The 26,344-nt window shown below is 36.4% G+C and overlaps 1 protein-coding gene across 4 annotated transcripts in view; it reads left to right on the top strand.

Moving 5' to 3' along the window:
* Positions 1-26,344, top strand: part of USP47 (ubiquitin specific peptidase 47) — a 113,711-nt gene that overhangs the window by 39,854 nt on the left and 47,513 nt on the right. For 3 of the 4 annotated variants that reach the window (XM_062196494.1, XM_062196493.1, XM_062196492.1), the window contains 7 exons: positions 997-1,200; positions 6,555-6,668; positions 8,242-8,380; positions 12,992-13,088; positions 16,754-16,899; positions 17,370-17,449; positions 19,825-19,974. In XM_062196494.1, coding sequence (XP_062052478.1) covers positions 997-1,200; positions 6,555-6,668; positions 8,242-8,380; positions 12,992-13,088; positions 16,754-16,899; positions 17,370-17,449; positions 19,825-19,974 — 930 coding nt within the window. The remainder of the gene's footprint in view (positions 1-996; positions 1,201-6,554; positions 6,669-8,241; positions 8,381-12,991; positions 13,089-16,753; positions 16,900-17,369; positions 17,450-19,824; positions 19,975-26,344) is intronic. The other variant, XM_062196495.1, reaches the window with a different exon arrangement.

The raw sequence follows: 26,344 nt of genomic DNA, 5'->3' as shown, positions 1-26,344 counted from the left end.
GAGAATCTTCTTTTTAAAATGTTTGTCTTAATAATTGCTGAGTTAGGGGACGTTGTGGCATTGCTGGTTAAGCTGTCAGCTGTAACACCAGCATCCCATATGAGTGCCAGTTTGAGTCCCAGCTGCTCTATAGCCAATCTGGCTCCCTGCTGGTGACCTAGGAAAAGCATCAGAGGATGGCCCAAGTCCTTGGGCCCTGAACCCACATTGGAGACTAGAAGAAGCTGTTGTAGCCATTTAGGGAGTAATCCAGTAGACAGAAATCTCTCCTCTCTCTGTAACTCTGGCTTTCAAATAAATTAATTTAATTTAAAAATAATAATAACTACTGAATTATACAGTAGTTGAAAAAGAAGGAAAGAGAATTTGTGACTCTGATTCCTCTCCATTTGGCAATTCAAAAAGTTTTTTTCCTTGCCTCCCCGCCCCCCCCCCCCCCCAACTCCCCTTTCCCACTTGGTTTTCTATTTGGATGAGCTTGTCAGCTCCCAACACATTAATAAATGGGAATTTTTGAGCATCAGGCTGTGGGCATAGCAGCATAAAGGTCAGCAAACATGGTTGCCTAAATCCATTAGTCAATAGGTTTTGAAATTTTTAGACAATTCTTACTGCATTTCTGCACAGTTCCCTTTCTGTTTCTTCAGTAGATCCAGAAAATACTTCATTTGACTATTTTAAACTTAAAATTGCTTGGATACACTCTCTTCATGGCTTGATTTACAACCTTAAAAGTTGAAAGCAGTTGTCTACAAGAATGATGATTGATTCTGAAATATGCCCAGCTCTCCCAAAATAAACATGTATGGTGCTTGTGTGCTTGATATAGCCTTAAGAGTGTATTTCAGGCATAATAAGGTATTAACAGTAGCACAGAGAAGATAATGTGTTATGGCTTCTTTTACATTCAATCATAAAATTTTATGACTATAGTTGTTTTTGTTTTCTTTTATAGATAAGTAATGTTTAAAACAATATATTTTTTTAAAATTTCAGATAGAAAATGCTGCTGAAGAACCTAGAGTCTTATGTATAATACAAGATACTACTAATTCGAAGACAGTGAATGAACGGATCACTTTAAATTTGCCAGCTTCTACTCCAGTCAGAAAGCTCTTCGAAGATGTGGCCAACAAAGTAGGCTACATAAATGGAACCTTTGATTTGGTGTGGGGAAATGGAATCAATTCTGCTGATATGGTAAAAGCCTAGACTTAAAGCATCTTCTCTTAAGCTGCCAGTGTCATTAAAGCCGTTGTTCTTGTTGTTACTAATGAGTGTGTTAAATCCTGGGACTCTTTAGTATATAGGCAAATTTAGGAAAACTGCGGTTAGAGCCTGTGTCCAGCTCAGTGATTACTGTTTCCCTTTGCCTCCATCTGGATCCAACATTCTTTGTTCCAAAGTTTGCATAATGTTGTTTCATCTGTTTTTCCTTCATCAAAGTTGACTATTGGGTAAAGAAAATTTTCAGTATTATTGAATGAAATTATGTTCATCATATATTTTTCATTGAAAAAAGAATATTAAATCATGTATTTATGATCTGATTTTTACAAAAAAGGAAAAAATAAATTTAGAAATAGAAAGGAGTAGAAGTTGATAATTTCCAGTGTTTACAGAGATTAGGTGACTTTTTATTTGTGTTTTGATGTGTTTTTCTGGGTAACTTTTTAATAGATATTTGTTTTTCTGTGTATGAACATGTGTGACTTTTGACTTAGCTCTCAAGCTTTAACACATTTTTAATGGCTACAGTCTTCTCAGATCTCTTTGAGGATATATTTTCTTATTTAAGCCTTCTATTGACTATTTTCTTAATTATTATTACATTTAGGTTATCTCATAATTCCCTCTAATAGTGATTCTTATATTCTGTTCATCTTCATATTTGAGAACCTGTTAACTTCTCTGTATACTAACTAAATTTCCCATATTCAATCTTCAGTTGTTGTGGTAGTCATGAGACTTGCTACTGCTCTTTGTGGTATGTTTATAATTTGTCCTGGGAACAGTTTCTGATGGGGCAAGAGGCCCAGTGGCTGTACTTCACTCTGGTGGGGAATAGGAACTGTTGTCTGCCGCTTAGCAGAAAGATGAAAAGGAAAGAGGCCAAACCAGTCAGAATGCCTTTTCCCACGTGCTCACTGGAATGGTTCCCTGGCCTCTTACCTTTTGACCTTAGTCTGAGCTGCTTACCACCCTCTCCTCAACAGTCTTCCATTGGTGCTTTGAGCCGTGGTTTTCTCTAATTTTGTTTTTCCACAGATCTGATCTCATCGGCTTTCTGTTTTTTTAAATTCTTAAACTTTCTTGTTTGCAAATGATAGTCTTTTTCTGGATTGTTGCATAGTTCATCTTAAAAATACCTTTTTTGGATATTTCATGGAATTTGGGAGGAGGATTATTGGAAAGCTTGTACTTTAAGCCACGGTTTGTCCTAATCTTGCATTAGTTTTTGTTATGAAAAATAATTGCACTTAACTGAAGTGTTCTAGGAACCTTTGATAGATATCTCCTCTGGGGCCTCTTTTATAAAGGGAACTAATCCCATTCATATGGGCTCTAATCACCTCCTAAATACCTCATCTTTTAATATTGTTGCATTTGGGATTATGTTTCAGCAGATGAATCTGGGGCTCCACGGCCACTTAAATCATAGCAGAGACATTGTATTTGCATGGCAGATTGGCAGAGGAGCCAGTTGAGTTGGATCTCGTCTGCACTATCAGATTTGTATTCTAAATAGGCTTTTTAAAAGTTTCCTGCCTCTCAATCGGAAGTCACTATGCTTACTCTTGGGAGAATTCTGGTGTTTTAAATCACAGCATTCATGTAACCTTCCAGTTCACAAACCTTCAATCACCGCTCAGTGCTCACTCACTAAAGACCAGATTCTCTAGGTTAGCCTTCAAGACAAGCTACAGATAATCCTTTCAGTCATTGTAATGTTAACTCTCAGATATTGGACTAATTTCTTTATTTCTTTTTTTTTTTTTTTTTTTTTTTTTGACAGGCAGAGTGGATAGTGAGAGAGAGACAGAGAGAAAGGTCTTCCTTTTTGCCGTTGGTTCACCCTCCAATGGCCACTGCGGCCGGCGCATCGTGCTGATCCGAAGCTTGGAGCCAGGTGCTTCTCCTGGTCTCCCATGCGGGTGCAGGGCCCAAGGACTTGGGCCATCCTCCACTGCCTTCCCGAGACATAGCAGAGAGCTGGCCTGGAAGAGGGGCAACCGGGATAGAATCCGGCGCCCCAACCGGGACTAGAACCCGGTGTGCTGGCACCACAAGGCGGAGGATTAGCTGTTAATCCACGGCGCCGGCCTAATTTATTTCTTAACATAAATTCCCATCTCCACGTTTTTGCTTGTATTATCACTGTCTGTCTTAGGCCGTTGCTACTCTAAGCTTTCCAGAAAAATAACTCCAATGACAAATAAAATTGAATGCATTTATCCCTATGGCATTTGGAGGGCACAGTTTTAATTGGCTCCACAGAAGAATCAGAGATGTTTGATGTTTCCTGATTTGCCTTTTTTTTTTTAAGATTTTATTTATTTAATTTGACAGAGTTACAGACAGTGAGAGAGAGAGACAGAGAGAAAGGTCTTCCTTCTGTTGGTTCACTCCCCAAATGGCACTGCACCGATCCGAAGGCAGGAGCCAGGTGCTTTTTCCTGGTCTCCCATGTGGGTGCAGGCGCCCAAGCACTTAGGGCATCCTCTACTGCCCTCCTGGGCCACAGCAGAGAGCTGGACTGGAAGAGGAGCAGCCGGGACTAGAACCCGGCACCCATATGGGATGCTGGCACCGAAGGCAGAGGATTAACCAAGTGAGCTGTGGCGCCGGGCCCCTGATTTGCCTTTAAAATCACGAAATTTGCTGCCTCATATATTTTTGCATTTTTTAAAAATACAGTGTTTGGGGCTGGTGTTGTGGCATAGTTTGTGTAAATTGCTGCCTGCGATACTGGCATCCCATATGACCACCTGTTCATGTCCTGGCTGCTCCGCTTCAATCCAGCTCCCTGAAAATGGCCTGGGAAAACTAGCAGAGGCTGGCCCAAGGCTCCTGCCTCCCACATAGGAGATCCAGCAGCAACTCCAGGTTCTTGGCTTTGGCCTGGCCCAGTCCTGGCCATTGCGGCCGTCTGCTGAGATAGAAGATCTCTGTCTTTCTCTAACTCTGAGTTTCAAATGAATAAAGATATCTTTAAAAATATAAAAAATACAGTGTTTTAAATAAATTACCCTTTTCCTTTGAAATTGACCAGTAAAGTTGATAGCCCTACAAGACATTGAAAAATAAATAATATTTAATCTTTGACTTTTATTTTGTGATACATCACCATATAACTTCTACTGTTGCTTCTTTTTCCCTTTGTAGGATAGTTCTACATTGTCAAATGTGTCCTCCCAGGCCCTGTTTATCTTTTAGCTTTCAGAAGCCTTCATGTTTTCTCATGCCTCCTTAAGGGGATTTCATCCTCTTTACCTCCTAGGTCCTCTAATTTCTTGCCATGTCACTTATATTCCCTTTTTTTATAGTCATTCATTTGTGTCTTTCTAGTTGGTAGAATATAATTACTTTGATGGCAAATACCTCATAGTATTCATTTCTATCCTCCATGGAAACTCCTTGGCCCTCGGAAGGCTTTGTTAAATTATCTTCTGCCATAGCTTCTTTTTTTTTTTTTTTACAGGTAGAGTGGATAGTGAGAGAGAGACAGAGAGGAAGGTCTTCCTTTTTGCCGTTGGTTCACCCTCCAATGGCCGCCGCGGTAGCGCGCTGTGGCCGGCGCACCGCGCTGATCCGATGGCGGGAGCCAGGTGCTTCTCCTGGTCTCCCATGGGGTGCAGGGCCCAAGCACTTGGGCCATCCTCCACTGCACTCCCTAGCCACAGCAGAGAGCTGGCCTGGAAGAGGGGCAACCGGGACAGGATCGGTGCCCCGACCGGGACTAGAACCCGGTGTGCCGGCGCCGCAAGGCGGAGGATTAGCCTAGTGAGCCGCGGCGCCGGCCAAATTATCTTCTGCCGTAGCTTCTAATAGCTCTTCAGGATTACCCTGTTTGCCTCTCCTCAGCTATGTCTGTTCTCAAGTGCTTCGTTTCTGTTCTGTGCGTATGCCAGCTTTCACTTGCTGTTACCATACAATGGTAAACCAAGCCCACTTAGCCAACCACCCCTCATAACACACAGCTATATTTATTGTCTGTGTGTTCCAGCTATATCAGCTGATCTTTTATGTCCCGCCAGAGAATTTAAGGGGCCCAGGAATATCTTCCCTCCTTCTGTGTGGATTCTCTTAACTTCAGGCATCCTGTCCTGTTTTTCTCGTGTGTTTCTAGATGTGAGCCATTTAAGAAGCAGGTCATACATGTTTTCTGCTTTGCTTGCCTACGCTTATTTTCCACTTCTATGGTCTTAATATTGTTCTAAGCCCTATAAAAATGCTTGTGCAACTTCATTCTTTAACTACCCTCTGAGGTAGGTGCTATTATAGCCTCAGGCTGTTAGTAGGAAAACTAAGTCATGGGGCAGAGAAGTACCTTGCCCAAAGTCACACAGATAGTAAGTAGTACAGCTAGTTTTATTATCACTAATACCTGTACTTTTGTGTAATTTTAATTTCCTAAGAAATAAAGACCTTTCTCTAAACTGAGTCTTTGTAAGGAGCTATCAAACATATTTTTGAAATGCTAAAAACATTTCTTAGTGTAACAAAATGTCATATATACCCCTGCTCTCTCATTTGCTCAGCAGTGGTTGGGGTGGGGCTCGGAACATACAGAGTTGCATCTGTCACTCCCCAAGTAGAATGTAGCAGAATGATGACTAAGGTTGAAATTGCTCTACCCTATAAAAGAGTTAGGTGAAGACTATTGAATTTTATGTTTTACTTTCAAAGAAGTGATCACTTACATCCCCCTCTGGGATCTTTGGATCCTACCAGTATAGTTGGAATACGTATCGTTTGCTAGGACAGGTTTTCCTTGAGGGATCTTTCTGAAAGTTCTGTTAGTTATACATATATTACATAATCATTGTGTAATTATGTTGATCGACTTGTTTAGTGTGTTGCTTATTTGGGGATTTTCATTATATTCATAATCAAAACATAATTTTATAGTTTTTAATTATACAAAATTACCTTTAATTAAGTTTCATAAAAAATACTGATTTTTATATTGCATACATTTTAGAGAATATCGAAAATATGTTTACAGAGTGTTCTATAGTGCTTAAGATTTCTTCTTAACCCTTTCCTTTTCCCTCATCAGTTTTTTAGGTATTGAGGGATGTAGGCTTCTGGGACACCAGTCAGTATGTGTATTGTCATTGGGCTTAGCTGTCCCAATGTTTGAGTAGATGAGTTAATTCCAGTCCTGCATGAATAGAATTTTGCCAGAGTCATTAATGAAAAATACTGTTTCAGTGTATAAATCTGTCATTTATATATTCCTTGTTAGTTTTATTATTACAGCTAATGTTTCAGTTTTATTATTACAGCTAATGTTTCTCAATCTGAGATATTACATTTTATTCTCATAGGCTTCACTGGATCATACCAGTGACAAGTCTCTTCTTGATGCTAATTTTGAGCCAGGAAAGAAGAACTTTCTGCACTTGACAGATAAAGATGGTGAACAGCCTCAAATACTGCTGGTAAGCTATTTAGACAGCTCTGTATCCATAATTTTTATGCATTGTCACTTAGTACTTAGAAATACGATTTTCCAAAAGAAGGAGATCTAAGTTTTGTAATTTGTGTAATAAATTATTATTTTTCCATTTTTGTTATGAGTGTGTGATAACAATTAGGCTGGACATTGGTAGCACTGTTGTTTGTGTATATAGATTGTCAAGACTACTAGCACACTGTGGTTAGGGCTGGGTTTAGAATAAAGTAAGATGCCCAGAGATCTCCTGTGTTTCAATGGCCTTTCCTTCAGTTAAACACTCACTTGTTTGCTTTAGATCTTTAGCAGTTTTTGTCAGTTTTTCAGTATTTCTGTTCCCACTGCCTCTCACCAAACTCTACCCACTCCCCACCAGCCTTATTTGGAATGATTAGTTTGTAAATTAAATGCTTTTCTTTTTGTTTTAGTGTTTACCCAAGTCAGTATGCTTTCCTATCTAGTCTGATGGCCTTAGAGATGATCTAATGTAGTAACTTCTGATTTAAGGGATATTCTCCAAGATTTCTGACTTTAAAAAGTTGGGCATTTATAAATTTTTAAAACTATGTTTTCAGATTATTTTTGTCTTCAAGTTGAAAACTATGGAAAGAAAACTTTCTGTCTGAAGGCTACAAATATGGTATCAAGATACATTGTATAGTGTGTGGGAGAAAACATGGTCTGATTTACCTCACTTTTTTATAGCTGGAGGAAACAGGCTCAGAGTTTGGATTTTTTTTTTTCCAAACCCTTCTCTTCAATGAAATTTTGCTTAGGAAAAATTGTTCTAGTTGATGTTTTTCAGTTATAATTCTGTTGTGATTAAGAATGCCTTTCTGGACAGGAAACAATAATTAAACAGTACATTCCTCCTTAAGCAATTCCAGAACATGCTTTATAACTTGACTTAACCCCTTCATTTACTTTTATGACATCATGAGAATATTTTGATTAGTCTGGCATTGAAATTTAAATTTTATATTAATTTTGGGAACTCAATGGACAATGTGGAGTTTCATGTTTTAAAATGTATCATAATTGTTCTTCAACTCTGTTTTAATTACTGTGCTGTATTTAATGTCCCTACTCCTTTCCAATATGTTCTCATCATAAGAAGTTTACTGTTGAAGACAGAGAGAAACTGTCCATCTCATCTAGCAATTATTGAGTATATCTTACCTGGCAGGCCTACTTGACAAGGGTGATATAGAAACGAATGACAGATTCTGTCATCAAGGAGTTCCAATGTACTTTTGATTTATTAGTGTCCCAAATTTCCTTTCCTCTTGGAAACATACATTTGAAAGAGAATTAAAGAAATTTTTGGAAGTAAGCACTTTGGAAGGGGACATGAGTACTTTAAAGTGTTTTCAATCAGCATCTTTTAAACCTTCCTACATAGGAGAAGATTGAGGGCATACAGTCCTTTGTATGTGTCATTGTGTAGCAATAGTAGTAATGCTACTACTTTTTTCATTGCCTCAGCAATTAGTATGTGTGTTTTTCATTGTTTTGACATCGTTTACTATCCAGTAAATATTGGTTATGCTGCATTTTAGGAGGATTCTAATGCCGTGGATGACAGTGTTCATGACAGGTTTATAGGTCCTCTTCCGAGAGAAGGTTCTGTGGGCTCCACCAGTGATTATGTCAGCCAAAGCTACTCCTACTCATCTATTTTGAATAAATCAGAAACTGGTAAGATTTATTTTTGTTTTGTATTTTTATAAAATCGTAGTCATATAGACCCAGGGTAATCTTATTGACTTCAAGCCCAATTTATAGTTAAGAAAACTGAAACCCAGAGCAAAATCACTAGCTAGCAGCAACAACGTTAGAAACAGAATGTGGCTTCTCTTTTCCTCAAGCCATTTTTTTTCTATGTTTGCACTTGTCATTGTTTAATAACATACAAATATTTGGATATGGTATGTTGAAGGGAGATTTCTTTTTGATAATTTTCTAGTTTGGCTATCATCTTACATTTTTTAAGTTGACTTGATCTAGAAAGTAACCTGTTACCTTCTTTTGGGTAAGAATAGACTGTGGAGAATTCCATTCTGAAGCAGATAGCCATGCATATTTTATTGGGTTTGCTGTGTCACTCTCTTTGTTGTTTTTAAGCTTAATTTAATCATATGTTTGAAATGAGGTGTTATTTCAGAATTTCAATTCATTTTTTTCTAAATATTAAACTTAGATTTTGAATTTTTTGATTTATTGAGCTAGTGAAGTTACTTTATACAGAATTAATTTGTGATTGATTTACTGAGTAATTAACATTAGATCTTTTATGTATCATTTCATCATACAACAAATCTTTGCACTACATAGTACTTTCCATCTTGGAAACAGTGGAAATGAGGGTTCAGAGAAGCTAGGTAATGGTATAGTGGTAGGTGGGGCTTCAGGACCTTTACTCTTAGAACTTCATTTTATTACAAATATTCAGTATTTAAAAAGCTATAGAGCTACAGATTTTGTTTTACTGTGATCTGTAATCTTGCACTTATTAGATTTTTGCCATTAGAACTTAGAATAATTTCCTCATAACTAATCATAGAGGCTTAATGATTTGTTTGCTCTGGAAATGACAGTAAAAGCTGGTCAGGTTTGGTAATAGAACTTTTTACAGCAAACCAATAAGAATAAAAATCAGTGCAAAATTATCTTCCATTTCAGATAATAAGACATAATAAAGCTGCTTTCCATTAGACTGCTAGAGTAGAGATTCTCAGATTTTTATTTCTTTTAAAATCATTTGGGGATACTTGTTAAAAATATAGGTTCTAAGGTATTACTTCCCAAAATGCTGATTTGGCTGCTCTGCATTAGGCTGGAGGAAATTGCATTTCATTTTAAATAAGCACCCTAAATTATTCTGAGTTAGTTAGCATTTTGAGGAAGGTCCAGATTTAGCATATCAGGATTCTTGAAATATTTGCTGTGTATTCTGACAGATGATTGGGTTTTTTATGCAACAAGTATTTATAGAAGTCCTACTTTGTGCTGTGGCCTGTGTTCAACTTCCTATGGCTCTCAGATGCCTATACATTACTTCAGACTAAGACTTTTTTAAAAATGTTCTTTCTTTGATTATACAAAGTGCTATTTACATACTGTAACATGAAAAAGTGAAAATCACTGACAGTGCTCCTAGCAGAAGCCACTTTCAGTGATTTTGCTTATTTTAATCTTTTCTCCTTATGTTTAGTTTATCTGTAAGAAAATGAGAAATCGTGTTATGAGCACATTTTAAAAATAAATTTTCACTTACTACTATATGAGGAGCATTTTCCAGTGGATTAAATAGTATTTTAATATTGTGCATGGTTTTAAGTAACTAAAAATAGTATGTTGTGTAGATTTAGATAAACTATCACAAATTGACTATATTATGGAAAGTTTTGTACCTAAGTTTTTATTTTTATCTTTGATTATTTCCTTAGGGTAAGTTTCTAGAAATTGAGTTACTAAGTTGAGGTTTATTTTAAAAAAATTTTAGAAGCCTTTGATAGACATTGCTTTATAATTATAGTCTTCATTCCCAATTACTCTTCCTCACATGCCTCCACTCCCTTCCCTATCTGTACATTTTACTCAAGTTTGCTGGGGTCCTGTCTTTTTAATTAAAATAGTCTATAAAAATCCAAAAGGGTTGTGGCTCAAAAATTATTTTATTAGTTGCTATAGATTTTGTGTTTTCCTTAATAAGTTATTGTAAATCATGGTACCACATATGAAATATTTTTATTGGAAAATGCTCTATAATTTCAATGTAGGTCTCTAAGAACACATTTCTCAATAACACAATGAGTTTAGAGACAACATATTCTCCCTGACTTTCTTGCCTACCAACTCCCTCTGGTAGTCAGCCACTGCTGATAGGACACTGGGTTGTTGAATGCAGGCAGTTTTATCTATTCCGTGAATTGGCCTGTTTTGATTGTACTTCATTTAACCTTTTTGATTTTTTTTCTTTACCTGTTGGTTCTGTTGAGGATTTCTTTATACATGGGCTGTCTTCAGGATAGCATATGTTCTCATATTCTCCCTTACTGACTATACTAGATATATTGATTCATAACTATTTCAGATACAGAATACACTTGATGATAGTGGTCATTTGAAGTTTATTATTTTGATCAATACATATTGACAAAAGACTTTATTAATTCATTAACACTTTCATCTTAGTTTCATTAAAATCTTTTTTTTTTGACAGTCAGAGTTAGTGAGAGAGAGAGAGACAGAGAGAAAGGTCTTCCTTCCATTGGCTCACTCCCCAAATGGCTGCTACAGTTGGCATGCTGTGTGGATTCGAAGGCAGGAACCAGGTGCCTCCCCTTGGTCTCCCATGTGGGTGCAGGGCCCAAGCACTTGGGCCATTCTCTACTGCCTTCCCGGGCCACAGCAAAGAGCTGGACTGGAAGAAGACCAACCAGGACAGAATCCGGCACCTCAACCGAAACTAGAACCTGGGTGCTGGTGCCGCAGGCGGAGGATTAGCCAAGTGAGCCACGGCGCCGGCCTAAAATCTTAATACCTTTGTAAAATAGTAGTGCTTTTATATGAAAAATTTCTTGTTCTGTTTAAATATGATGCTAGGTCCAGTACAAAAGACCATTAGGTTCTATAGGATTTTTTTTATTTCTAATGGCAAAATAAAGAGCAATGACAAAAATTTTTATTTTTCTTTCCTTCCCTCAAGCCCTCCTCTACCCTTCCGTTGTCCACCCTGCTCCTCTTTTAAGCCAGGACAAGGAAACAAGGTCACAGTAAATGATACGTGATTGATGTTTAGGCTCACAAAGGACAGTAGCAATATTTACTTTTTAAGGCTCTTTATCAGCTGATTGTCCCTGATTGTTGAGGAACTGGGTAAGGAAGATGGAGAAATGGAGAAATCCCAGGAAGCCTTAGTAGAGAAAAAGGTGCAGAACATCCTGATCTCTTGGACAAAGCACCTTTGTTTGTGGGGAAGAGTCTTCCGTTTATATGAATTAAGAGTGAAAAATGCTTTTCACTGTTGGTAGTCAGATCAGCTGCCACACAGACTGGTGTTACTCTAAATCATATGTACTGTCCCCTCAAGTACGTCTGCTGCTGTGCTAAGTAGTAGGAGAGAGAAGGAAATCAGAATCAACACCTGTTTTCTCAGTGTAATGGAGAAGACATATACATGAATAGGTAATTTCACAATGCTGAGACAAAAGACTCTTTTGGATTAAGGACAGGATGCTATGAGAACAACTCAAGTAGGAGTGGTGAAGAATAATTGAAGCAGTTTATAGTTCTGTAACCATGTAGAGTAAAATATTTAAACATATGCACACTATGTTTTAAAATGAAGATGAAGGGTAAGAAATCAAACCTTGAACTTGAGTACAAAATACAAGTTAAGATGATTGGCTGGCGCGTGGCTCATTTGGTTAATCCTCCGCCTGCAGCGCCAATATCCCATAAGGGTGCCGGGTTCTAGTCCCGGTTGCTCCTCTTCCAGTCCAGCTCTCTGCTGTGGCCTGGGAAGGCAGTGGAGGATGGCCCAAGTGTTTGGGCTCCTGCACCCACATGGAAGACCAGGAAGAAGCACCTGGTTCCTGGCTTCGGATCAGCGCAGTGCCAACCATAGTGGCCATTTGGGGAGTGAACCAATGGAGGGAAGACCTTTCTCTCTGTCTGTCTTTCTCATTGTCTATATGTCTATAATTCTACCTGTCAAATAAAGAAGAAAATAAAAAAAAGAGATGGGAATCTATTTCACACTCTGTATAGCATGATGATCTATAGAATTTTGTACTTGATGGGTTTGTTGAAATAGAGGAAATCACTCTTTGTTGAAGAGTCTCAGCTTTAGTGAATTTTCATGTAATGAATTTATCTCATATTATTAATTTTTGGTAGAAATTGGTTTATAGGGCTTGATGACAGATAATTCCTTCAGCACTTCTCACATTGGGTGTATATATTTAAAGTTAGTGTGTTTATAACTTCCATTTTAATCTGTAACTTTTAGATGGGGGAGATGATTATAATAGTAGAAGTATACTAGTAAAATATTAAACATATTACTCTTTAAATGTTATATTCGTGTGTATTTCTGGACATATATCTAATAAAATAAGCTGGACTGAGAAACAAGGTTTATATGGTTTACACATTAGAAAAGGAATCTTTCTTAGGTGATGTTGAAAACATTGAAAGAATTCCCAACTGAGTAACTTTGATCTTTGAATCTTTCCAGGGTATCAAATTCATATTTTTTTATCTAAATGTTGATTTATGTCTGTCTGTTTTTTCTCTTTAAAGGATATGTAGGATTAGTAAACCAAGCAATGACATGCTATTTGAATAGCCTTTTGCAGACACTTTTTATGACTCCTGAATTTAGGAATGCACTATATAAGTGAGTATTGAAAAAAAAATTCTGTAAATAAAATTGATTTAATAATTAAAATATAGTTCTTAAACATTAAAGTTTGATTTCACTTCATTAGCCACAACTTCTTCTGTTCTCTTGTGTGAACAGAGTTCTTGTGAGAGACTGGAATATGGAATGTGGGGAGAGAATCAGAGGTGCATGTACAGCCAAAGGATCAAATTGATAAGAGTTACACGAAGGATAAATTACACTTGTCTAACTTGCAGCTTTAACATCTTAAAGAAGAAGTACATATTACCTGCTTTTTAAAAAAGATTTATTTATTTATTCAAAAGACTCAGAGTGTGAGCTTTCCACCTGCTGGTTTACTCCCCAAATGCTTACAGCATTCAGGGCTGGGCCAGACCAAAACCAGGAGCCTGGAACTTCAGCTGGGTCTTCATTTGGGTGGCAGGGAACACTTGGGCTATCAGCTATTACCTTCTCAGGCTCATTAGCAAGGAAGTGGATTGGGAGTTGAGCAGCCAGATCTCAAACTGGCACTCCAGTGTGGAATGCAAGTGTCCAAAGCAGGAGCTTAACCCACTGTTCTACAACGCCTGCCCCCATTATCTGCTTTTGAGAGAAAGCTAATATGTAAACCTATACTCTCCTCTCCATTTAAGAATCCAAAGTTAGCTTGTGTTTGTTTTTAAAATGCTCTATTTATGCGAGGCACTTTAAAATGCTGTATAGAAGAAGTCCATAAATAAACTCTAAACTCAGACATTTATTTTTATGAGTAGCCTATTGTAATACATTAAAATATCCTTGCTTTGTATATATTCTTTAAGGTAATAAATCTTTTTTAAAAAGACATTTTAAAATAGGAGTAACTGATCTTTTCCTTTTTTGTGTTGTTTTTTAGTAAAATCTTTGAAATTGCTATAATACTAATTGTTTTTGTAACTTCTAATACTGTTAGTTGTATTGCTCAAACATTATAATGCTATGATATTTGTCTGTAAGCTTGTCTTTTGAATTTACTTGTAAAAGTTGCTGTATTTTTCATTCAGTATATACTTGTTTTGTGCAGAAGGTTGAATGCTAGGTGCTTGGCACACAGGGAGTTTAGAAATAAGATCTTTGGGTTTTTTGGTTTTGTTTTATTTTATTTTTGTTGTTTTAGATAATTTGTAGATCTCCTGACAATAGCAGTATATGTAGGTATGAGATAGTTTAAACAGCATTCAAAGCCAGCTAAATGCCATGACAGTGAAGAGAGGAGGAAGATAATGAAACTTAGATAAGTGGCTTAGAAAGGAAAGTAAAATTTGAGAGAGTCATGAAGCTGGATTTAGTCGAAAGCAGTGGAGGATGCCCCACGTTCTTGGGCCCCTGCACCCATGTGAGATATGGGAAGAAGCTCCTGGCTCCTGGCTCCTGGCTGCTGGCTTTGGATTGGCTCAGTTCCAGCCATTGTGGCCATTTGGGGAGTGAATCGGCAGATGGGTGACCTCTCTCTGTCTCTACTTCTCTCTGTAACTCTTTATAAAATGTAGTGCAGTGTGTAGGATTGATTTGAAAGATAGGGCCCTTGAGGAATCTATGCTTAAATCAAGCATGGAAAGATGAGAATCAGAATGATGGTGGTGGCAGTAGCTAGGAAATTTCAGAGTGAAAACTGATGCAACTGTCATATTTTATTTAGGATTAAAGGTAATGAAAATATCCAATGTGGTGCCAAAGGTTCTAACTCAGGTGCTTGGAATAACAGCAAGTACCAGCAAGATTTAAAACCTTTTATAGTATGTGTACCAGGCTTAAAGGATAAGTGGAAATTCAGTTTGAGATTATAGTAATTCCTCCCACTAGTGAATTTCCCTTGCAAAAAATGTGAGGATTGTCTGTTTTAACTTCAGTGTTCCCTCACAGATACTGAGGGAATATTAGATCCCATAATATCAATTATAAATACCTTCTGTTGGAGGCCAGTGTTGTGGTGCAGTGTTGTGCCTGCAATGCCAGCACCCCATATCGGGGCTCTGGTTCAAGTCCTGTCTGCTCCACTGACAATCCATCTTACTACTAAGCTGAGAAAATAACAGAAGATGGCCCAAGTGCTTGGGCCCCTGCCACCCAGGTAGAGTTCCTGGTTCTTGGCTTCAGCCCAAGCTTAGCCCCAGATGTTGTGACCATTTGGGGATTGAACCAGCAGGTGGAAAATCTCTCTGTAATTCTCCCTTTCAAATAAATTTTAAAAATCTTTGTAAGCTAAATAAATAAATACCTCCTGTTGAAGATAATCAGAAAAAATGTTGGAGATTGAGGATAGAAGGGAGGATTAAGCATATATTAAATATCAAATAAAGGTGTTTGCATGGAAGAAAAAAAGTGAAATATATCCCATTGGCTTCTATGAGTTAGAAAGAAGTACCATTGTGTAAAAGGAGGGTCAGGATAACACAGCTGTGACTTTAAGTCCTAAAATAAGAAAACATATTGAACACATTAACAGAAAGCTGTGCCCAAAACTTAAAAAAAAGGAAAAGCCCTTTAGTCTGTTTGCAAATTGCAGCAGAGAAAAATTAAGGCTCAAAATTTCTTTTGAAACTAAAAGAAGAGAAAATAAATAGACAGTAATTTTAGATAGAGTAATTTTACTATGTTAATAAAGATACAGTTATTAAGATATAGGGTATCATTAACGTTGTCCTAAATTAATAATTTGTCCTTGATGTTTTATTTTATTGAATACAGAATTATCTTAAGAATTGTTGTGGGTGTATTAGCAACATTGTTCCCTCAGTCTACTTGTGCCATGAGAGCTTAAGTTCTTCAGTTGGGAATTTACCTGTTACTGAGACAGTCCCTAACTGGGTCTAGATGACTGTTTGTAATAAGTTTGTGTGAGTAGAAGTCTTGCCTGGTTTATTTTGTTATATGTATTCCCTTTAAAAAAAATTTTTTTTATTGTGGAAAATTTCAAGCATTCAAAAATAGAGAAATAACATAATGAGTCCCTTTGTACCAGTTACCCAGTGTTAGTAACTCATGCTCAGTCTTTTTCATTTATATCCCTATTCCAATTATTTGGAAGCCCATCTCCATTATATCATCTGTAAATTATATCTCAGGTTAGTGCTAAGACTTCCCTGGTTCTCTCATAATTTTCTTTTTCTTCTAAAAAGTTATTCAATTCAGGGTCCAAGTAAGACTCATTTGTTGCTACTGATTTATAAGGTTTTTAATCGATTTTTACTTCCCTTCATATTTTCCTCTCTTGAAATTTATTCCCTGAAAATATTTTTATTGAAAGCTGATGTGATTTGACCTATAAATTTTTAGTTTGAGTTTTGATAGCTGATGCCATGTTGTCATTTAATATTTTTTCTCTTCCCCATTATTTGTAAGTTATTAATTGGAAAAGGGTCTTGATCAGATTCAGTTTCAATGATTACTTTTGCATGAGTTTTGCCTCTCATTCTTAAAAACTATTGCCTTCTTATATTTTTTTCCAAAGTCCTAAAGTTCCTCTGAATTTATGAACTAGAAGAAAGATTAATGTTTTAGAAATTATTAGTTTACAGTTAATATCCAAACTGCTTATAGCTCCCAGATTAAAACCAGGCATTATGATTTTGATATAAATTATGATTTTAAAGATTAAATTATTTTATAAGTAATGTTCAAATATTTCATTTTAATAGGTGGGAATTTGAAGAATCGGAAGAAGATCCAGTGACAAGTATCCCATACCAACTTCAAAGGCTTTTTGTTTTGTTGCAAACCAGCAAAAAGAGAGCAATTGAAACCACAGATGTTACAAGAAGCTTTGGATGGGATAGTAGTGAGGGTATTTACTCTCTTATAAAGATAAGAATTTCTAATAGTCAGAGGACTTCTGAGAGATAATATGAACATATTGCACATATTAATAACTGAACTATCTTTACATTCAGCCTTTTCATTGCATTGTCAGGGATTAACTTATTTATAAAAATTTAAGTTCTGAAGGATAAAATTTTGATCAGTTAGAGTTTTCTTGTAAAGTAAGTTTAGTTATACATTATTTTTGTCTTATATTTTTCTAACACATTTCTTAACACTATGGTGAAAAATAACAAAAATAACAAATATTGTAGCACCAGAAAGCTTACACTATTTATAAAATGCTGAGATTTCTTGAATCTTTTTCTTGTTACTTACTGCCTTTGCTTAACTCTAATGTATATTTTTGTGTTCTTTTCAAACTTAAATAACAAATTAATGTTTTCATTACACTAAGTTCATTGCTATTTTTAATTAGATTTTATCTTAAAATAGCTTGGCAGCAGCATGATGTACAAGAACTGTGCAGAGTCATGTTTGATGCTTTGGAGCAGAAATGGAAGCAGACAGAACAGGTAATTTCCTATCTCCCAAGTCAAAGGGAGTTTTTTCTAATAAATCATTGATTTCCTTTAAAATGATTTATTCAATTTAATGTTTGAAAACTTGGGGATTAGTTCAGTGGTTCACGTCCTGAATGGGAAATTGAAAGTACTAGGTTCTCATTTGGCCACCAGCTGAGTCACAAACATCCTCACAAAACCACCCTCAGCCACAGCTTCCTCAAAATCTGTAAGATAAGGAAATTGGACAGATATGATTCAGAAGGTCTCTTTTAGAGTTAAAAAATTATATAATGCATGCAGATACATGCACACGTACATATATAATTTTGGGGAGAGGAATGTTTTTTTGGACAGAATTTTCAGATACTAAGTGTGTATTTTACTATCTAACACATTGTAATTATACACCCTAATTTTGACCAATGAAGTAAAACCATATGCTTTCAACGTTTAGAATCCCCATTAATCTGACTCTGTTCTTATCCCAGGGGAGAAGGAACAATGGGGAGCAGGAAAAATATTTGTTGTATTATTAGGATTCAGAGTAGAGCTGGACTGAAATGGGACTCAGCATCTGTAGGTTGTGATCCATTTGTGGGTTATGAAATCAGTGTAGTGGGTCTGTACCACTGCTTTTTAAAAAATGGGATAGAAAGGTATGAGAATGCATCAGATAAGTAAGGGTATTTTTTTTTTTTTAAATAAAACTTGTTACAGCTGTATTACTGATTGCAATGTGTCTTACTTTCTTTTGATGGTTTGGTATCAAATGTTTAAAAAACATTGGTTTGAACCACTTTGCTCTCCTCAGTGCAGAATACAAAAGTCACAGATGACTGGGGCTACTGAATGAAAAAGGGCTTCATCAAAGAGTTGTAGAGTAGAGGGTTTATAAAATCTAGACATTTTAAGCAATGTAAATTTCTGTAGGAGGTAAACTGCAGTGTGCTTTCTTTCATGCCTGTTCTTAAGACACAATGAAAAGCTTTTTAAATTCATTTAGTGACCTAGTTTCTCAACATAGCTCCATGGGACTATATTTTAGTGTTTTTAATAGATGATATTGGGACAATTTCTTCTTAGTAAGTCTGAGTTTACCCTTCCCCCTTGTTACTTCCTCTCAATACTTCAGTTAAGATCAAGTGAGGCATTTCTACTGAGTTCTTGTGTTCTGGTACAAGAATCTTGGGGCAAGACATTTACATGGAGGGTACTTTTATAGGGAGTTACCTGCTTTCTTTGAGCCAGAAGAGCCCTGTTGGCTAAGTTTGGGAACTAGGTGAGAAATCCATTATTAGGTGCGGATATTTTTGAGGAGAATAGATTTTAAGATGATTTTTGGATATGAATACAGTTTAAAAGTTGACCATTCTCCTTTAAATCATTCTCTCATGTAAGAGGGATACTTCAAGAAGTTCGTGGTGCGGCCGGCACTGTGGCACAATAAATAGGTTAATCCTCTGCCTGCAGTGCCGGCATCCCATATGGGCGTGGTTCTAGTCCTGGCTGCTCCTCTTCCTATCCAGCTCCCTGCTATGGCCTGGGAAAGCAATAGAAGGTGGCCCAAGAGCTTGGGCCCTTGCACCCTTGTGGAGACCCGGAAGCAGCTCCTGGCGTCAAATTGGCCCAACTCTGGGCATTGCAGCCATTTGGGGAGTGAACCATTGGATGGAAGACCTCTCTCTCTGTCTCTCCTTCTCACTATCTGTAACTACCTCTCAAATAAATAAAATCTTTAAAAAAAAAAAAAGAAGGAAAGAAAAGAAAAGTTATTGTAAAATGGAATTAAAAGATAAATTAATTTTGTTGCAAAAGATTTTCAAAATCTGTGGAGTTTTTCATTATACACATTTTCCATGAACTTTACGAGGACCCTTTGTATTACTGAAAGTTAAAATTTTTATTTGCCTCTTGAGCTACAGGATAGAATTTTATAAGTGAGACAGTAGTGCTATACTATACTAGTGCATATAGAAGTCTATAATAACACAACCATTTATTTAGTTATATAATTATTAACATGCCTAGAGTGATGTATTAGGGTATATTCTCATCCCAATGAAAAGAGAAGATGAGGTTTAATAGTGTAATAAATTGGTAACTTCCATCAAAACCTGTTTTTAGAAGTTGGGTTTTTTAGTGGTATGAGCATTGAAATAGTTCATCTTTGCACCTTGACTCTTAAATTAGTGTTAATGTTACAGATTTGTAATATAAATTTTTACATAAAATTTTCAATAAATCTTACATTCATGCTAAGACTTTAACTATAAAAATGAGTGTCCTTTTATAACCCATTCTAGAAAACACGAATTACTGTTTTTTCATGTGTTTAAAAATTACTTTTAAGAATACTTTCAAAATATTAATTTTCTTACTTTTAGGCTGATCTTATAAATGAACTATATCAAGGCAAACTGAAGGACTACGTGAGATGCCTGGAATGTGGTTATGAGGGCTGGAGAATCGACACCTATCTTGATATTCCACTGGTCATCCGACCTTACGGGTCCAGCCAAGCATTTGCTAGTGTGGTGTGTACCTTTCAACTGACTGCTTGTGTACCCTTACACACAATACATAATAACACAGTGGTATAATTTCTTATTAGTATCATCCTAGACACACCTTCTTGGGTTGTTAATTGTTCCTGCTTTTAAACTAGCAATATCTAGAAGATTTTTGACCCTTCAGTGAGTCCTAATAGTGCATGTGTAAAAGGAGAAGAGAGTGCAGATGTACTGCCTCATGGCTCATGTTTTATTTTTTATCTGATAGATGGTTAGGTGATTTCATCTTTGTGTTTTTATACCTTTAATAAACCTATTTTACAGTTTGCTATTTTTACTATTTTTGAGACCAATTTTTTTCCATTGGAAAGTACTTTTTGTTTTTGGAGGAACCACTTTTTCCATACACTTAAAAAATTAACTTTTGGTTTTAATGATAGACAAAGACCATATTTTTCTTAAAAAATCCATACTCTAAGTATTTAATTAAAAAATCAATTGTGTAAGCACAGATAATCTGAAAATGAAGACTATCTATAATCATGTGAGTCACATGCAGAGTATCTGCTTGCAGAGCTAAGATTTGCTCGGACCCCTCTTGGCATTGAGTTCTAGGAACAGTAGAACCTCATCCTTTCTATCATCCGATCCTTCATGACTGTTAGCTGTAATCAGTGATTTTAAACATTTCCCATACCTTGTCTTCAAAAATAGTACTATAAGGATGCATTAGTCCTCTGGTCTGTAGTCTGTAAATTGATTGATTCCTTTTACTTTTTTTTCCTTAGTGTTTTATGACTGTTAGGAAATAATCAGCAAGAACTTATGGAATCAGTCAGTGGGAACCCAGAGCAAACATTTAAGCAAAATACCTTTTCTGGACAGCATAAGATCCAATCTCCTTTCTTCCACTATATTTCACAGTCCACTTCTTGAAGATATTTGGAAGATTTAGTGAAATGCATAGTAGTACTCCCTCATAAATACTATCCTAGGGTATTAAATTGGCCTTGAATTAGGTAACTACTTTTGTTTTCTTTTTTCCTTAGTTTACTTGTATTGTAAACTATATGTTACTTTATTTTGGCAGTTTGAAGTAGAAATGATGTACTGAAAATTCCCTGAAAAATTTCCACATTTGTCTTTTAGTAACTTATTTCTTAGCTAATTTTTAAATATTGGCATTTCTGTGGCAAAATATACTAGGGAAATACTTGGCAATCTCAAATGATGTTTTTTCTGCCTTGTCTCTTAAATTTGTTGCTTATGAAAGTTTTTCAGTGTACTTTTCAAAAAAATATTGAATGTTGGAGAAGCTAGTTTTATTTGTGCTATTATTTGTAATCTTATATTTGAATATTCAGAAAATTAATAACTAAATCTTTATGTCATTTTTCACTCATCTGCTAATTTGCCACCTCTCTAGGATACTTTTGGAGAAGTGAATGATACCAATTCTGAATGAAATTTTCCCAAGTTAGTATCCCGCATTGATACATGGGAGGTGGGGTTTGGTGGAGATTGGAGGCTACAGCTGTGAAGCACAATGTGAGCATGTTTATAACACATGTGCACTAATAGGGCTTGCAGAAGGAAACTTAAAACTTCCTAGACTTTGCTGGAATCTCTTATGGGAAATTATAGCAGGTAAAGCTACCCAAGATAGGGGTTCTAAGGAGGATACTACCTTCAGAGAACTTTAGTTAGAGGTAAGTGATTTATGAATATTTTCTGAATTCAAAATCTATACTTCTTAGTCCACAAGTATCATCATACAGTATCTAAAATTAGTTTCATCTCACTGCTTGCCATTGTGTATTGTGTTAATTCTATGTGTTTTTAAAAATTGATATAAATATGAATTGTAAAAATCCAGTTAAACAATTATAAAATCATTCAGACTATTAATACTTGGCCTTAATTTTAATTGGAGTCTTAGAATTTATTTTTCTACCTTTATTAGTAGAAACTGATATTTTTATCTTGCATAGAGAGACACCTACAGATACACACACAACCTTGATTTTATGTTGTTTATTTTATATCCTGTTCAGTGAGCCACAGTTTTATGCATATGGGTGTAAAGTCAGGTTAATGTTGAATTTCAGGCAGATAAGTGTTAGGTTCTTTCTGTTAAAAATTAAAGCTTTCATTTTTACTTTCTTTTTTTTTTTTCAAGATTTATTTTATTTACTTCAAAGAGTTACAGAGAGAGGAAGAGACAGAGGTCTTTCATCCGCTGGTTCACTCCCCAGGTGGCCACAATGGCCAGAGCTGCATAGATCCGAAGCCAGGTGCCAGGAGCTTCCTCTGGATCTCCCACATGGGTGCAGGGGCCCAAGGACCTGGGCCATCCTCTATTGCTATCCCAGGCTATAGCAGAGAGCTGGATCGGAAGAGGAGCAGCCGGGGCTAGATCTGGCGCCCATATGGGATGTTGGCACTTCAGGCCAGGGCTTTAACCCGCTGTGCCACAGCACCGGCCCCTCATTTTTACTTTCATCAGAAACATCTAGTTATTGGAGTATTTTATTTTTATGCTCAAATAAATTAAATTGACAATAATGTTTAAGATAAGAATGAATGAAATTACCATTCACCTATTTTATCATTGTAACATGTATAATCAATTCTTGTGGTTTTCAGCCTAATGGCAGATTATTTTTATAAAGAGTACTAGGAGTCTCCTACAACTTTTTTTAAAAAAGCCTTTCATCACAATATTTTATTTATTATTTTTTAATGATTATAATGTATGTTCATTAAATTTCTCAAGTTCATTTTACCTAAGTAAGGAATCAGTGTTTAAGGGCTCTTACATCATTCCAAATATCAGATTCAGTTTTGTTTAACGTTAATCTCTAGCAGGATTTAATAGATATTATTAGGAAGGCTTCTTTCATTAAATAAATTTGGGAAACTATGTGACTGTAATTCTTTTTGGGAAGATAACAGTACATATTTTATCTTAAATACACTACAATTCCTATAGAACAGAAATTTGTTTAAATGTCTATATGGGACATCTGTTAATATCTTCAGGCACGTATTCTGAGGAACACATTGTAGAAAGTTGCATTAGATTAAGAAAATTTAAGAAATATCCCTATTTTGTTAACATTCATGTCCTTGGGGGAGTACTAAAATATGCGATATAATTTCCTGTTGTTTTGCAATTATTTTATTAATCCTGAAAAATTAATATCAGCTGCAGAATTACTTTTTAATCCTTTAAGAAAATGTTGTTCTTAATGAATTTTTAGATAAATAGATCCCTCTGTGTTCAGTGCATTCAAAGTCTGTAGAAAATCAGTTTCTCTGAATTTCTTAAAGTAATATTGTCCAGGCCAGTGCCGTGGCTCAACAGGCTAATCCTCCGCCTTGCGGCATCCAGTCCAGGTTGGGGCACTGGATTCTATCCTGGTTGCCCCTCTTCCAGGCCAGCTCTCTGCTATGGCTCGGGAAGGCAGTGGAGGATGGCCCAAGTCCTTGGGCCCTGCACCCGCATGGGAGACCAGGAGAAGCACCTGGCTCCAAGCTTCGGATCAGCGTGATGCACCGGCCACAGCGGCCATTGGAGGGTGAACCAACGGCAAAAAGGAAGACCTTTCTCTCTGTCTCTCTCTCTCACTATCCACTCTGCCTGTCAAAAAAAAAAAAGTAATATTGTCCACATTTTAGAAAATATTAAAGGAGATGGTTCTGAGTACATTATACTAATACATAGAGATGAGAAATAGATTTTTGTTGATTAGTTATGAAAGCATTTTTTACAAATATTTCATATGAGGCATATAGCCTCATGACATTATCTGGGTAAGTGCTCATTATTTAAAAGTAAAATTTTAGTCAGTATATTTTGTCATATAACATATTTAATGCATGCTCTGTAGCAGACACTGTTATAGGCTGTTTTCTTTAACTCTTATTCTATTATTATGTCCATATATTCAACTTTCTGTTACTACAGGATGCATTCAAAAGCCTGAAATTGGGTTTAGCCACATCTTCCCATGTAGTAGCATTGGAGAAATTAGGTTATATAAAAACCTATGTTCTCTAAGCAGATATGATGTAATGATTCTTTTAAGGTTTTGCATAGAGAATTGTGAAATTAGTATTTATAAAGTCAAAAGCACTTCAACTGTTTAGGTTATACAAGCTGATATTATTAAGTCCTACTCTGATACAGCAGTTGATTTGGACATTGTTATCTAGCTGACTCACCCATATAAGTCATTTGGATGAAGGAGTGGTCCAGATTTGTCCAAATATGAAAGCTTCACACAAAGAAAAATCTCTTCCACAGACTCTGCCCCTCATTTTTCTAGGAATTTGTGTGGTTGAAATAGTGGGAACCAGTTTAAAAAGTGGGGTCTTCTACTTTCAGGAAGATGGCATAGATGTATACATTGCCATATTCCTATTGCAAAAACAACGTAAACCTTACATTATATATAAAAAATAAATATAAGAAGACTGAAAGGTGGAGAGAAGGCATAAAGACTAGAGATCTCAGCACTCAAGGAAGCACATGGTGGTGAGTTCCCGGGCCTTTTCTTTTCTCATATCCCAAACTTGAAGCTGAAGAAGCTGACAACCTTCTTCAACTGATGAAACAGTGGGCACAGACTACAAATGACTTTTGCTCACTATCCCAAGGACCTGGAAAGGGATTGCTTAGCAAGTCTGAAAAGTTTCAGACAATATCCATTCTGCTCTAGCTAAACACTACAGAAAAACTGTGGCCTCAAGGCCTAGTGGGAGCCTAGACTTCCATCTTCCTAACATTGTAACAAGACTCCTTGACTCCCTGTTGCCCACTGGAGTAGTTTTCAGAGGAGGCTGAATACAGAGCCAGGAGTTTCATTCCTGTTGCCAGTAACAGCCCAACCCATTACCGTTCGCCCATTGCCCTAGTTTATTGTCATTAGGAACCACTTGGGAAGCTGAGGTGGTCCTTTCCTTCCCCAGTTGTATGATGTCAGATTTATTCTAGTAGAGAATTGGGACTTTAAGTACATCCCAGGGGTAATGTGACCTGTGGTGTTGGTAAAGGCCACAGAGGAGCAAATATGAGGCACTCCTGACCTCCCAAAGTGCTATCAGTAGAGGCCTCCTGAACAGCCAGAATTCCTGTCCCTGCCCCGCAGTAGGCAAGAGCCGCTCCTAAGTGGAAACTGATTTCTAATCCCTGTGGCAATAACGAGGGAGGTAGCTCTTCTCCAGCCGGAGCAGTGTCTAAGGAAGCCAGCTAAGATTTGAGTAGGGCCTAGAATCATAATACCAAATGTTCAGGTTTCAATTAAAAATGTGCATACTAAGTACTAGGAAAATCTCAGTTGGAGTTAAAGAAACTGAAGATAAAAACACTGAAATGAATTATGTCACAATTACTTGATAAATATCTTAAAGCACCCATCATAGAAATACTTCATTGCGCAATCCCAAGCCCACTAGGACAACTGAAGAAATAAAAGTCTCAGGAAAGAAATAGCAGTTAAAAGCAGTGGAAATTTAGAACTAAAACTGCAATAATTCAAATTCTAGATAAGATTAACAGCAGAGGAAAGGGACAGTAGAAAGAATCATGCACTTGAATGAACTTGAAAGTGTATTAAACAGCATAGGACAGAATGAAGAATAATATTTTTAAAAGGTCCTCTGGAACCTCTTGAAACTGACTAAAGACCTAATACTTGTGTCATCAGAGTCCTGGAAGCAGAAGAGAAAGAAGGCAGGGCTGAAAAAGTATCAAAGAAATGATGGCTTAAAACTTTCTTAATTTGGTAAAAGACACAATTCAGACTTTCTGAATTTGATATAAACTACAAATCCAAAAATCTGAGGAAACTGCAAACAGAACAAGACTATATATGTCAAGTGCATTCGTAGCTAAACTTTCTGCAAGTAAAAGACAAAATATATTCTAGAAAGTAAAACAGAAGATAACCTTTCTTATAAGAGGAAATAGTTCTGATTTCTCATTCTGAGCTATGGAGGCTGAAAAGAAGTGGCACATTTTTTCAAGTGTTGAAAGAACTTGTTGACTGGAGTCTTATAATACAGGAAAATAGTCTTCAGCACTGAAAAAGAAACCAGATCATTCTCAGATGAGAGAAAATAAGACACCACGAGACCTATCCTAAAAAGATTGCTGAAGTTCTCTAAATAGGAAATAAGGGAAAGGCATCTTGGAGCATTAGGAAGGAAAAACAAGTTAAGCAAAAATATGGATAAAGAGTCATTCCTTCTTTTTTCTTTTTTAAAAGATTTATTTAATTTATTTGAAAGAGTTACAGAGAGGGAGAGACAGAGAGAGAGGTCTTCCATCCACTGGTTCACTCCCCAGGTGGCTGCAACAGCTGGAGCTGAGCCGATCCGAAGCCAGGAG

The sequence above is a fragment of the Lepus europaeus genome, chromosome 7, assembly GCF_033115175.1.
Source record: "Lepus europaeus isolate LE1 chromosome 7, mLepTim1.pri, whole genome shotgun sequence".
In the NCBI taxonomy this organism is placed as follows: Eukaryota; Metazoa; Chordata; class Mammalia; order Lagomorpha; family Leporidae; genus Lepus; species Lepus europaeus.
Note: the sequence above shows the minus strand (reverse complement) of the source record. Positions and strands in the feature narration are given on the sequence as shown.